Consider the following 11,758-nt stretch of genomic DNA (forward strand, 5'->3'; position numbering starts at 1 on the left):
TTCGGTTTAGGATCAGCTTGTTTCACTTGGTGTTCTAAAAAACAAGAAATTGTAGCTCAATCTACTGAAGCAGAGTTTATAGCTGCTACCGCAGCAGCAAATCAAGCCTTATGGCTGAAGAAGATAATGAAAGATCTTTGGCTGAACTCCAATGAATGTATCAAGATCAATGTGGATAACCAAGCTGCAATTGCAATATCTCAAAACCCAGTTTTTCATGGCAAAACTAAGCATTTCAAGGTCAAGTTCTTCTTTCTACGTTAGGTGCAACAAAATGGTGAGGTCATGCTGGTTTATTGCAGATCTGAAGATCAACTTGCTGATATGTTCACTAAACCACTTCAAGCTGGAAGATTTGAAGCATTGAGAAAGAAAATTGGAGTATGCAGCAGCTACTAATCCAAGGAGGAGTTTGTTGGATCTTTTGATGTCTAAGTGCTGCTGTTTTTTAGACTAAAACTTCTCTGTTCTGTTTTATATTGTTTTAGTTTATTTTCTTACTTAGTCAATTATGTTATGCAGTTGTTGTTGTGTTATTTAGGAAGTTAAGTACTTGTTCAGGTGCGGTTACAAGCTGAACGTGTGTGTGTGTGTGTGCAGTTATTTTTTTTTGGTTTAAGTCGTGTTCTGTACTTGACTTTTTTATCAGAACTGCAGAAGACAGTTTCCATGCTCTGTTTTCTCTGTTTCCTCTGTTTTTTCATCTTTCTTCCTCGATATCTATAGTTCTGGTTTTTCTGCTTCTTTGCTGCTTTAATCAGAATCAACAGAGACATAACCGACTTTGGTAGCAGTGCCAGTGTTTTCCTGGAATTGAGTGGGTCTCATGACAGAAACAATTCCAATATTGCTTCTGAACGCATGGTTCTATTACTGATCTTTTGAAAGTGAGTGCAGTTCTCGAGTCTCTGCAAAAAGGCACCCCTCTACCGGTACAGCAAATGCTGCATTCTCTCTGCTATGCCTGCAGGTGATGTTTGCTGCACAGAATAATTTTCGTCAGTGTGCAAGTCAGAGTTTGCGAAGATTGAAGGCATCGATGCTGAGATAAAATACTCTGGTGCTGCTACTTTGCCAGTGCCGGCACACTGGTAATCTCGGAATTCCGGCAGCTCTCTCATTGTAGTTTAATCCATGAAAGTTGTAGGCCAACTGATTCCTGGCCTGAATCTCCTATACTTCCCCTCAGTGTGGAATCTAGGAAGGTTGCTCAGCTTTCTGGACGAGCATCAAAAGAAGCTGCACGTCTGGTCTGGCTAGCGCCAATTGACGAGATCCAGTCGAAAGTCTTTTTCTCTTTACCAAGACTTCCCTCGGATAATCTTTTTTCTTTACCAAGACTTACCTCGGACATGGGTTGCATATAGTCGTCAAAATGAAAGATGACAAACTTCATTTCCGACTGCTGCAGTTTATTGATTCATAGGTATTCAAATCTGACTATTCATTCCATGGCACCCATGATTATTAGGTGGCGGGTTCATGTGGATTTATGGCAAGCATCACGCAAGAAACTTCGAAACCCTCAACATTGTGATCAAGGCACTTCTGCAATAGCAAATTGCCAGCTCCAGAAGTGGACACGGCAATTTGCTCATTCTAAAAACTTAGAGAGAGAGAGAATGCGAGAACCCAAAGGAAATAGAACAATTGTAAGTTTCTGTCATTATTCTAATAATATAGGGCACAATGACTTTTGAAACAAGATGCAACTAGTACATCAGAAACTAAATTCGGAGTTCCACGACCAATGGGCATCGAGATATGCATAAATTAAGACAAGCTCACAAGGAACTACGTCTTCCTCAGTTCTTCTCAATTAGCTTTTTGATCATGTCCGCAGCTTCCTGGACAGTTGTGATACTTTGAGCACTTTCTTCCTCCACGCTGATCCCAAATTCTTCTTCAAGTCCCATCACAATCTCCACCTAAAATGCAAAAGAGCAGTGGTCTCATCACAATCCTATTTTACCTAATAAAGGAGTAAACTTTAACGTCGGAATCAGATAAGAAGAAAAAACAATTCCAGCTCCGCTTCAGAATGAACGGATAAAGTGAAACCTCGTTAAAGTCTGCAGAAAAGGAAAGAGACTTTTGCATGAACGGCTTACAGTGTCCAGAGAATCAGCTCCCAGGTTAGCGAATTTTGACTCTACAGTCACGCTAGCATCATCTGGTAAAGCCAGCTGCTTCCTTACTATTTGGCACACTTTATCCACTGTCTCCTTTTTAGCCTGCTTGTATCTCAAGTCGATTATTTGCAAGTTCTAAAACCAACTTACGGGCTTCACACTGAGTGGTTAGAAGATTGGCAAGGCCAATCCAAGCATTCCCCCAGAGCAAGCAAAATTGTTGGAACACAGTATCAATAATATTCTGGGCATCCACTTTCCCAGAAGGAGAATATTTCGAATGACTTGATTATAATCACACAGCAAGATCGTTCAACACGAGACAAAAATAATGGCCCAGACTTCAGATATATAATAACTTGTAGTCACTTTGCTACGCTCTAGTTTTGTTGTTATAGTTGGCATGACACAGTAATACATACCGCACATGAAACCTGGAAGCGGCATGCTTTAAGAGAAGGGAAACTTCTGCCACCGATGGGGAGGGAAACAGACCTGACATTAGATATCTTGCTGACAGGTACCTGTCAAAAATGTCAAAAGTGACATTAGATGTCTTGCTGACATGTACTTTAGACCTGACATGGTGCTATAAAAGTCAGGTCTAAAGTACAATGACAAATCTTTACTAATGTTCCAAAGATCCAATCTCAGTTCAAAGTGCAGAACCTCAACCAGGTCAGCCAAGTCATATCCCATTTTTCACAGAAAATTTGGGAGAATTAGGGTTTGTTTGTTTGCACTTCTTTTTCTGTTTTTAAACATTTTTTCTTTTTTTTTTTTTTTTTTTAAAAATAAAAAAAACAGAAATAAGGAAACAACAAATTTGTGTTTTTATTTCTGAAACATATTTGAGGAACAAAAAAGGAACAAAATCGTGTTCCTTTTCTATTTCTTTCTCAGCCCTTCGAACACCGCCTCTCCTCCTGCGACGAGCGTCTCCTCCTGCGAGCGTCTCCACCATCGTCTTCTCCGGCGCCGACAGCCGCCTCTGTCTCGAGACCATCCGGCTTCTCCACCGTCGTCCTCTCCGGCGCCGACAGCCGCTGCTCCTTCACCAGGTAAACCTGCTCACTGCTCCTCCTTCACCGATTGACAAGGCCCTCGCAGATCTAGGCGATGGTTGCTCGGAGCTCGAGCGTGAGGGCTCGCTCGAGCCAGTGCTTGCCCAGATCTGCGAGACGCTTGCTCGAGCGAGTCTCGCAGATCTGGGCGAGGCTCGAGATCTGGACGAGCACGATTGCCCAGATCTGACGAGCAGACGCTGCCCGAGATTTGGACCAGCGCGCTCGCCCAGATGAGCAGCTCGCTCGAGCGTTTGCTTGTAGCGAGCCCTGCTCTGCTCACGGTACGAATCTCCAGTCTCCTGTATCCAATCTCCCTTTCTCATTCTCTCCCCACTTGCTCCAGCAGAGCGTCGCCGCCTTCGCCGGTTCTCTCGCCGCCTTCGCCAGTTCTCTCGCCGCCACCGCCGCCGTTCCGCTCTCCTGCTCGGCCATCGAAGCAATTCGCCGCGCTCCGCCCATCACTCCAGGTACTATCTCCTCGAACCGTTTGATTCTTCAAGGGGCAAGTGCTCAACCGGTTCTATAGCTCCGGACATCGCTGCCCGAGTAACATCAGATTAGGGTTTCACACACTTCTGCGCGGAGAAATTCAACGGTACTTTTAAGCATGTCTGCCGCCGCGGGAGGTTCCACGGTCATGGAGGGGGAGGACGATTACGTCGAGTACGTCCCCGTCGCCAAGCGCAGGGCGATGGAAGCCCAGAAGATCCTCCAGTGCAAGGGCAACGCTTCTTCGCTCGAGGAAGACCACTAGAAGGCGAAGCTGGCTAAAGTCAAGCCTAGCCTCCTGGTGAAGGCGACGCAGCTGAAACGGGATCAACCCGAGATTACCCCCACCGAGCAGATGGTGTAGCATGAGAAGGAGATGCTCGAGAACTTATCCGATCGCAAGACCTTGATGTCGGTCCGCGAGTTGGCGAAGGGAATCATTTACACCGAGCTGCTGCTGACTGGGTGGAAGCCGCTGTTGCCGATTCGCAGGATATCGGGGAAGCAGTGCAATATGATTCGGAAGCAGTGGCATATTATTGTTGATGGAGAGGATATCCTGCCGCCAATAAAGAATTTTAAGGATATGAGGTTTGCAGACCCTATTTTGAAGAAGTTGAAAGCGAAGGGGATTGTGCAGCCGACGCCGATTCAGGTGCAGGGTCTTCCGGTGGTCTTGGCGGGTAGAGATATGATAGGGATTGCATTCACGGGGTCGGGGAAGACTTTGGTTTTCGTGTTGCTGATGATCATGATTGCTCTTCAGGAGGAGATGATGATGCCCATTGCTCACGGTGAAGGACCATTCGGATTGGTTGTCTGCCCTTCAAGAGAGCTCACGAGACAAACGTATGAAGTTGTGGAGCAGTTTTTGGTTCCATTGAGAGAGGCCGGATATCCAGAGTTGAGGGCTCTGCTATGTATTGGCGGAGTGGATATGCGGTCGCAGGTGGAGGTTGTGAGGAAGGGAGTGCACATTGTTGTTGCTACTCCTGGTAGATTGAAGGATATGCTGGCAAAGAAAAAGATGAACCTTGTAATTGCAGGTAAAATCCTTTAATTCATCCTTTTATACCTTTTGAACTTGTACACTGCTTTCCACAACATCTGGCTGTCTCTGAGTAATTCCATCTGTAACTGTTGGCGTATGATCATGCATTGGCAAGTTGATTGGTTTGCTATTGGTAGGAAGTTATTAGTGGACAGTAGACGTGAAACTGCCAAATACTAAATGTTATCCCTACTCTGAAGCAACTACATCGAATCTTCAATAAATCTACATTGAAAAAACTCAATAGTGCTTAAGTCGAGCATATTTGCGTTCTCAGTGCTCTATGTTTTTGCTTGAGTTCTATGTGCACCATTTGGATTCCAATGGTCAATGCTAGCTCAAAGGTTAAATAGCGTGGCATGGGACATTGATTGAGATTGCTTTTTGAGTTCTTATCTTTGCCTCTTTGTCCTGAGGATATGGGATTTCACCGAACCAAGATTCTTCATCTTGCACTCTTTCCTAAATTAGCCTCAATCTTGATTTTCTGTTAATGTACTGCTGTCTTAAATATTCGGACTTGTTATTTGCGGGGACAATTATACTAATCTGTTGCTTTCTGCAGGTTCCTTACTTTAGATGAGGCTGACAGATTGGTGGACTTGGGATTTGAAGATGATATAAGGGAGGTGTTCGACCACTTCAAAGCTCAACGTCAAACGCTCCTCTTTTCTGCCACTATGCCTACTAAAATTCAGAATTTTGCAAGAAGTGCTCTGGTGAAGCCTGTCACGGTCAATGTGGGAAGAGCAGGTGCTGCAAATCTTGATGTCATTCAGGAGGTCGAGTATGTCAAACAGGAGGCAAAAACTGTTTACCTTCTTGAGTGCCTTCAGAAAACTCCACCCCCTATCCTTATATTCTGTGAGAACAAGGCCGATGTGGATGACATTCACGAGTATCTACTTTTGAAAGGAGTTGAAGCAGTGGCTATTCATGGTGGCAAAGACCAGGAAGAGAGAGAATATGCTATTTCATCGTTTAAGGCAGGCATGAAAGATGTCTTGGTTGCCACAGATGTTGCTTCAAAGGGGTTGGACTTTCCTGACATTCAACATGTGATCAACTATGACATGCCTGCAGAAATTGAGAACTATCTTTGCCTCTTTGTCCTGAGGTTGCAGATGATACATATGATGCACCTGGAATAAACATGCTTAGGACAAGGATTGCAAATAAAATGGCGAGGGATCATAATATGCCTGAGATTTCATGATTTTGTGTTTCCGACTTTTGTAATTTTGTTTTTAAGTACTCACTTATCAAATTCAATGTGATGAAGTTGAACAATGAACTATATTACTTCATTATTGTGATGTTATGTATGAAAGGGTCTATGTAGAGATCTATAAGATATTCTTCTTTTAGCTAGCTCTTATTGTACAAATTTTACTTACGAAATTTTGTTCCAAGTATGCACATGACCATGTTCAGAATATTTGTCTTCACCCACTATGAACAAAATTAAATTGATGAGCATTTCATTAGAGTGATAATGCAATACTAAGTTTACACTTTATTGAAAAAAAAGGCACGTGAGAAAAATTTGGTACAAAGTTTATTTATAAAATTTTCTTCAAAGTATGCACTTATAAGTATGTTCAGAATGTTTGACTTTACTTACCATGAACAAAATTAAATTGATGAGCATTTTATGATAATGAGAATTTAAAACCAAGTTTACACTTTATTAAAAAAAAAACAAATGGGAAAATTTTGGTACAAACTTAAAAAAATTTCTTCCAAGTAAGCAAATATAATCAAGTTTAGAATGTTTGTTTTCACTTAATATGAACAAAATTAAATTGATGAGCATTTCATGAGAATGATAATTCAATACCAAGTTTACACTTTATTAAAAAAAAACAATTGAAAAAAAAATTGGAACAGAAATTTTGTACATTACCAAACGTGTTTCTATTGTTTTTTTATTCCGAAATGCAGAAATTTTTACGATTCTGCAAACGTGTTTACATTCTTTTCTATTCCTTAAACAGAAATTTTATACGATTCTGCGCGTTTTTTGTTTAGAAATTGTTCTCCGAAACAAACACTTTTTTCATTTCATTTTCCGAAACAATTTTTAAACAAACGCAAACAAACGCACTCTTACATTTTTCCCCCAAGTTTTTGGCATAGTGGCAAGCTACCCACGATGTTTCAAGTTTTGCAATTTGTCCCCGGACTTTTTGAAATTGGAGGCAATGTGCAGCAAAATGTTCTCATAAATCTGACCATGTGACCGCACGTGACTAGTTATGGAAGGCAAATTGGATTTATATCATCTATATATGTGGAAGAAAAAAATACAGGGACTACCCAAAAACATATTTTAAAACTATATATTGATGTGCATTTCACATTGATCCACTCAAATTCTCGCCAGAATTTTAGTCAAATGCTCTCGTGCAATATTTTTTTAATTATTCTTCTACTTATTATATGTATGTGCTTATATAAAAAATTTCCTCTGTAATCAGTCACATTGTTGGATCTCGAAGTTGAAATTGATTGAAGTCAATCCAGGGAACGAATTGCAATCTATTTCTAAATTCATGGGCCAATTGCAAAAAATGAAACATCACGGGCCAATTTGCAACAACTTTAAAACTTGGGGAGCAATACGTAATTTGCCCCAGAAAATTTACAGAGTTTTCAGACCAGTAGATTACTAGCGATTATTAGACCAACATCAAACCTCAAGAACCTTCAGAAGCTAATGGAGATGCTACTATCAGCATCACCAACCACAACAATGAGACAGCAAAACAAGCTAAAATAAGGTTTTTTTTTTTTTAAATGCATCAACATGCAAAAGCTGCTACCTGAGAGCAACTCAACAACACATTGAAAAAGAGTGAACTAGATTAGGTGTCCACCTAATTAATTCTGGAATATAAAAGCAGCAGGAAGCCAATACCAAGTATTACTAGCCTGAACTCATCATTAACCTCGGACAGGTCATCTAGTCAATCTAGACATTTGAAAATGCTCATTTGGCTGTGCTGTAGCTTCCCAATGTAGTCACAAATGCATGCTTTGGCGATGCTTACCCAGTTCATCTGTCCCCATATCCACCCAGCCTAATGCCACAAACATGGCTGTTTTTTGAAAAACCGCCAGAACATGTACTCATCTCCCAATGAGCCCTATCAAATCCTTAGCCCAGAAACTCACTCTACTTGATCAATCATCACACATATTTTCCGACACAAACATTCTGAACCAGCATCTCCCGTCAGGCATAATTCATAAATCCAGGCACTAAACAAATCGAAAGCAGACCAATTTCTTCCCTTTTTTCCCCTATCAAGTCGAACGAAATGCCACTCCTCGATCAATCCACGGACAAAACTCGACATTTACCACAACCCTGTGGATGAAAAAACACTTCCACCACCAAAAACACGAGCACGTTCCTCCCAGTCTGGGAAAAAGCTAACGTCCAAGCTGATAATATGCCCCAGAAATGCCGCCAGCGATCAAGCGCCAATCAAACAAAACCAAATCATGCAGAATCTGCACTTGCGATCGTCCAAAAAAGCATCAAAGCCTCAAAGCCTCGTTAGTGGCTTAAAGAACAATAATATATCTTCCTTTGACTTGTCGGGTGGGGCAATGGGGTGCATATCCTGAAAAAATATAGCTCAACCAAATGAGTGATGCCGCCTAGCATATGAAAGCCTTTTATTGATCAAGATGCAATGAGAAATTTTACCAGCCCAAATTCTACTTCCAAGAAAAACTTCAATTCGGCATTCGGAACTTTATTTGACACTTCTCTCAGCTGTCTATTTGAGACTTCTCTCGGCTGTCCTACCTACAGTTTATCAAAAAGAAAAACAAATACAGTGGGAAAGAAGTAAAGACCCAAAACAAAAGGCATTGAAACAGCGGATAAAGCACGACGAAATGAACATAAGCAGCACGGAAAATTTAAAAAGAAAAACGAAAGAACAAAAGGGAAAAACCGAAAAAAGGAAGCATCTCTGCCAATAAAATGCATGATCAAAAGATATCCTTCCTATGCAGGTAAGTGAAAATTAAAACCTATCACTCTGAAGAACAATTAACTCCTCCAAGAATAAGCTGAACAAGCATCGTCCTCATTATTTTCCACTCTTACACCAGAATAATCAACTAAGTGATAACAAAAACTCAAGTACCAGATAATAGAAAGCAGGTAGTGCACCACATTAACACAACATTACGCGGACTTAAAAGGCTAAATGATTACCCAACAGAAGCTAAACAGAAATTAAACCAAAAAAGAAAAAAAAAATGTGCATGAGAAACAGTTCTGAGAAATGTGCACCGGAATGCTGAAATCTTTAGCAACCTCCTCCTGAAAAAATACAGCGGTTTGTGTTGTCACTTGGTTTGATTTCTGTTGGAGAAATCCTTGAAACTATCAACAGAGAAGACTATCCCCAGAGATGGCCAAAAGCTAGTTTGCTAGACATGGTGATACTGTTTCGATAGGATATTGCAGCGTAATTTGACTGCGACAAAGTCAACGATGCCTGGTATACACTGTCCATTCGTTTCCAATGTACAGCCAAACAGCAGTGTGGTTTTGTGTTCTTCAGCATCTAATGCATAATATGATATAAGGTTCATCAGCGATCGAGAGTCCGCTGGGGAAGAATGGACAAAAAACATCAGATTCCTATGTAATTAATCTGTCAAAATTAGGACAGGCACATGCCCACATTGTCAGGCATCTCAGAGATAAAGATGTCCACTATTAATGATTGTTCGATATGTATTAGCACTAGGCTCCAAGCTCATCATAGACTGCAATTTAGTAAAAAAGAAATGGCTCCTCATATCTAAGCACGAAAATTGGTCCTTTATGTGCTGCAAGAGTCTCAAAATTTTCCCTGTCAAGGACTTGCAGACATTGGAGACCATTAGTGTATGGGAATTCCAAGTTCAGAATAAAATAACGATACACTGCTATCATTTGATGTGTCAAAACAAAAAAATAAAGTGCCAATATTCTGGTCATTATTTCAAGTTTAGCTCAACTTTTAATTGCATTTGAACAAGTGTATTTGTTTTGAGTCCTTTAAAATCTAACTCCATGACTTTGTCATTATGATTTGATCATGTGATTCAAGGTCCTCTTGTTTTCAACTTTGTCTTCTGATGAGTGTAAAACCACAAGGCGATAGCAACAAGGGGAGTGATGTAGGAACAACAATCATCTCTCCAGCCCCAACGCACACATAACAAATCCTATAAATTCCATCCAGTAGCGACAATTTTTGGTGTTGAGAACCGAACTACATCACTGTAATTCTATGTAACTAAGGTATAAAAGCTGCTTAAGATTAGTTATGGAATTCTTGCGATGCCACTTATTCAATTCAGTTGCTCTTTGCTACTTCTCCAGTTGCTAAATGAGCCACAACTTCCTACAAAGAAACATAGTTCCATTAACTTTGTTAAGAGTTAACCATCTCAATCAGAAAACCAGCTCAAACAGTCCGTCTGAGATGTTTGTACTTCTTGGTCTTCATGTCAATGTTTAATGCGTTGTAAATGTATCAAAATCAATGGAAAAGAATGGGTTGTGTAAATTAGCATGAACATAATCTGTCGAGACAAATGTCTGTGGACCTGTACGCGTGGTCTTATGATCCCAAATACATGTCTCTATTATTCAAACTCTGCAGTTGAATTCTCGGAAGATTCATTCAAGTACCTCATCAGGAGCGGAGTCATCTTCCTTCTTCCTCAATTCCTCTTCCTTTTCCAGTCCAGTTGGATTCTTCTCTTCCACCACCACTTTATCATACTCGCCCTCCTTCACCTGTTCATGCCGAGGCAAGTTGTACTCGGAGGAGAGGCCCTCAGACACGATCCCTTCCGGCACTTCCTCGTCTCTTCTGGGAGAGAAGTAATGATCTGGCGAGTCGTGGGATGTGAACCTCCCTGGCTCTGCCTCTTCCTCTTCTGCTAGCGGTTCTGTCTCAGGCTCTAGCTCCTGCTCCAGCTCAAGCTCAATCTCCTTTTCTTCCTCTACACGCTTCTCTTCCTCTCTGTCTTCATCCTCGGCCTTTGTTTCTTCTTCTTCTTTGTTCTCTTCTTCTTGTTCAGGCTCGGGATGTTCAGTTATGTCCTTAACATCAGCCGCAGTTCCTGTATCCTGGCTCACCGCATTATTGATTCCTTGTTGCACGGGTAATGCCGCGCCGCACGAGTAATGCTGCGCCATTCCCAACTGCTTCCATCTGAGGAAACATTCTGTTCCACTTGTTTGTTCTTCTGGGGATTGGTGCTCGAAACTCCTGTTTTCAGTAATGGTGTTTCCTGTGGCAACAGCATGCTTCGACTCCGCGCAACGCATTTTCGTAAAAAGAAACGTCAATCGAAAGGAATTAGATTGGGGTATTGATTCTCTCTCCCTTTGTGCATCAGATTGAAATGAAGTTTCGGCTTTCGTTTTCTTTGGCTGTTGCAGTTTTGATTTGCTGAGGCGGGTTGTATCCGTGGTTGACAAAAGGAAGGAGTTTTTTCTGTTGTGGATTGAGGGTGGAGAGGAGACAGTTGCAGCTTAAGTTAAAAAGGGGAGTTTCTCCCTCCAATCTAGAAAACGACAATTCGTTTCTTATTATCGGTGGGGTTTTCCTTTCATTTTTTCCGACCCAACCTTAGTTCAATGAAAAAACGTACTTTAGAATTAACATATGCATACATCCAAGCAAAATTCAATATTGAAAAGACCGAATTATTCCTACTCAAAAACTTATTTAAGTCTCTTGCTCCATGTTTGAGCAATTTAATTTTCAATTGGTTTTGAGTACTTTTGATGGTAAGACTTTAGGACTTGTGGATGGACTTTTTTGAGAGAAAATGACAATTCTTTTATACAAAGGAACACAAGGTTAATCGACATAGAAATGCGAAAAGTGAGGTATGTTTTTGATATTTTATAACATCAATCGACCTCATAAATCAAAATTCATATGGTCATGAAACATGAGATTGTTTGCACTTAATTCGATCGAAAA

At 41.0% G+C, this 11,758-nt stretch overlaps 2 protein-coding genes and 1 pseudogene across 3 annotated transcripts in view; 1 reads left to right on the top strand and 2 right to left on the bottom strand.

Annotated features, from left to right (window-relative positions):
* Positions 1 to 1,699: 1,699 nt before the first annotated feature.
* LOC104415031 (acyl carrier protein 1, chloroplastic) overlaps positions 1,700 to 11,758 on the bottom strand; it is a 38,141-nt gene continuing 28,082 nt past the window's right edge. The window contains exons 2-4 of the mRNA XM_039300866.1: positions 2,555 to 2,656; positions 2,112 to 2,234; positions 1,700 to 1,928 (exon numbers count right to left, since the gene is read on the bottom strand). Coding sequence (XP_039156800.1) covers positions 1,806 to 1,928; positions 2,112 to 2,234; positions 2,555 to 2,656 — 348 coding nt within the window. The 3' untranslated portion in view covers positions 1,700 to 1,805. The remainder of the gene's footprint in view (positions 1,929 to 2,111; positions 2,235 to 2,554; positions 2,657 to 11,758) is intronic.
* LOC104436229 lies at positions 3,014 to 6,110 on the top strand (annotated as a pseudogene). Its single transcript, XR_005545920.1, has 3 exons — positions 3,014 to 3,193; positions 3,546 to 4,722; positions 5,292 to 6,110. The product of XR_005545920.1 is annotated as a DEAD-box ATP-dependent RNA helicase 35-like (transcript).
* LOC120287679 (cilia- and flagella-associated protein 251-like) lies at positions 7,212 to 11,386 on the bottom strand. The gene is made up of 3 exons (XM_039300865.1): positions 10,450 to 11,386; positions 8,458 to 9,376; positions 7,212 to 8,371 (listed from the first exon to the last, which is right to left on the bottom strand). The coding sequence occupies exons 1-2, from the start codon at positions 11,092 to 11,094 to the stop codon at positions 9,359 to 9,361; spliced, it is 663 nt and encodes a 220-aa protein (XP_039156799.1). The 5' UTR covers positions 11,095 to 11,386; the 3' UTR covers positions 7,212 to 8,371; positions 8,458 to 9,358.

Source organism: Eucalyptus grandis, chromosome 8 (assembly GCF_016545825.1).
Source record: "Eucalyptus grandis isolate ANBG69807.140 chromosome 8, ASM1654582v1, whole genome shotgun sequence".
Classification (NCBI taxonomy): Eukaryota; Viridiplantae; Streptophyta; class Magnoliopsida; order Myrtales; family Myrtaceae; genus Eucalyptus; species Eucalyptus grandis.

What these genes read in the sequence shown, in the direction of transcription:
- LOC120287679 (XM_039300865.1), bottom strand. Translation starts at nt 11,094, where the DNA reads ATGCGTTGCGCGGAGTCGAAGCATGCTGTTGCCACAGGAAACACCATT.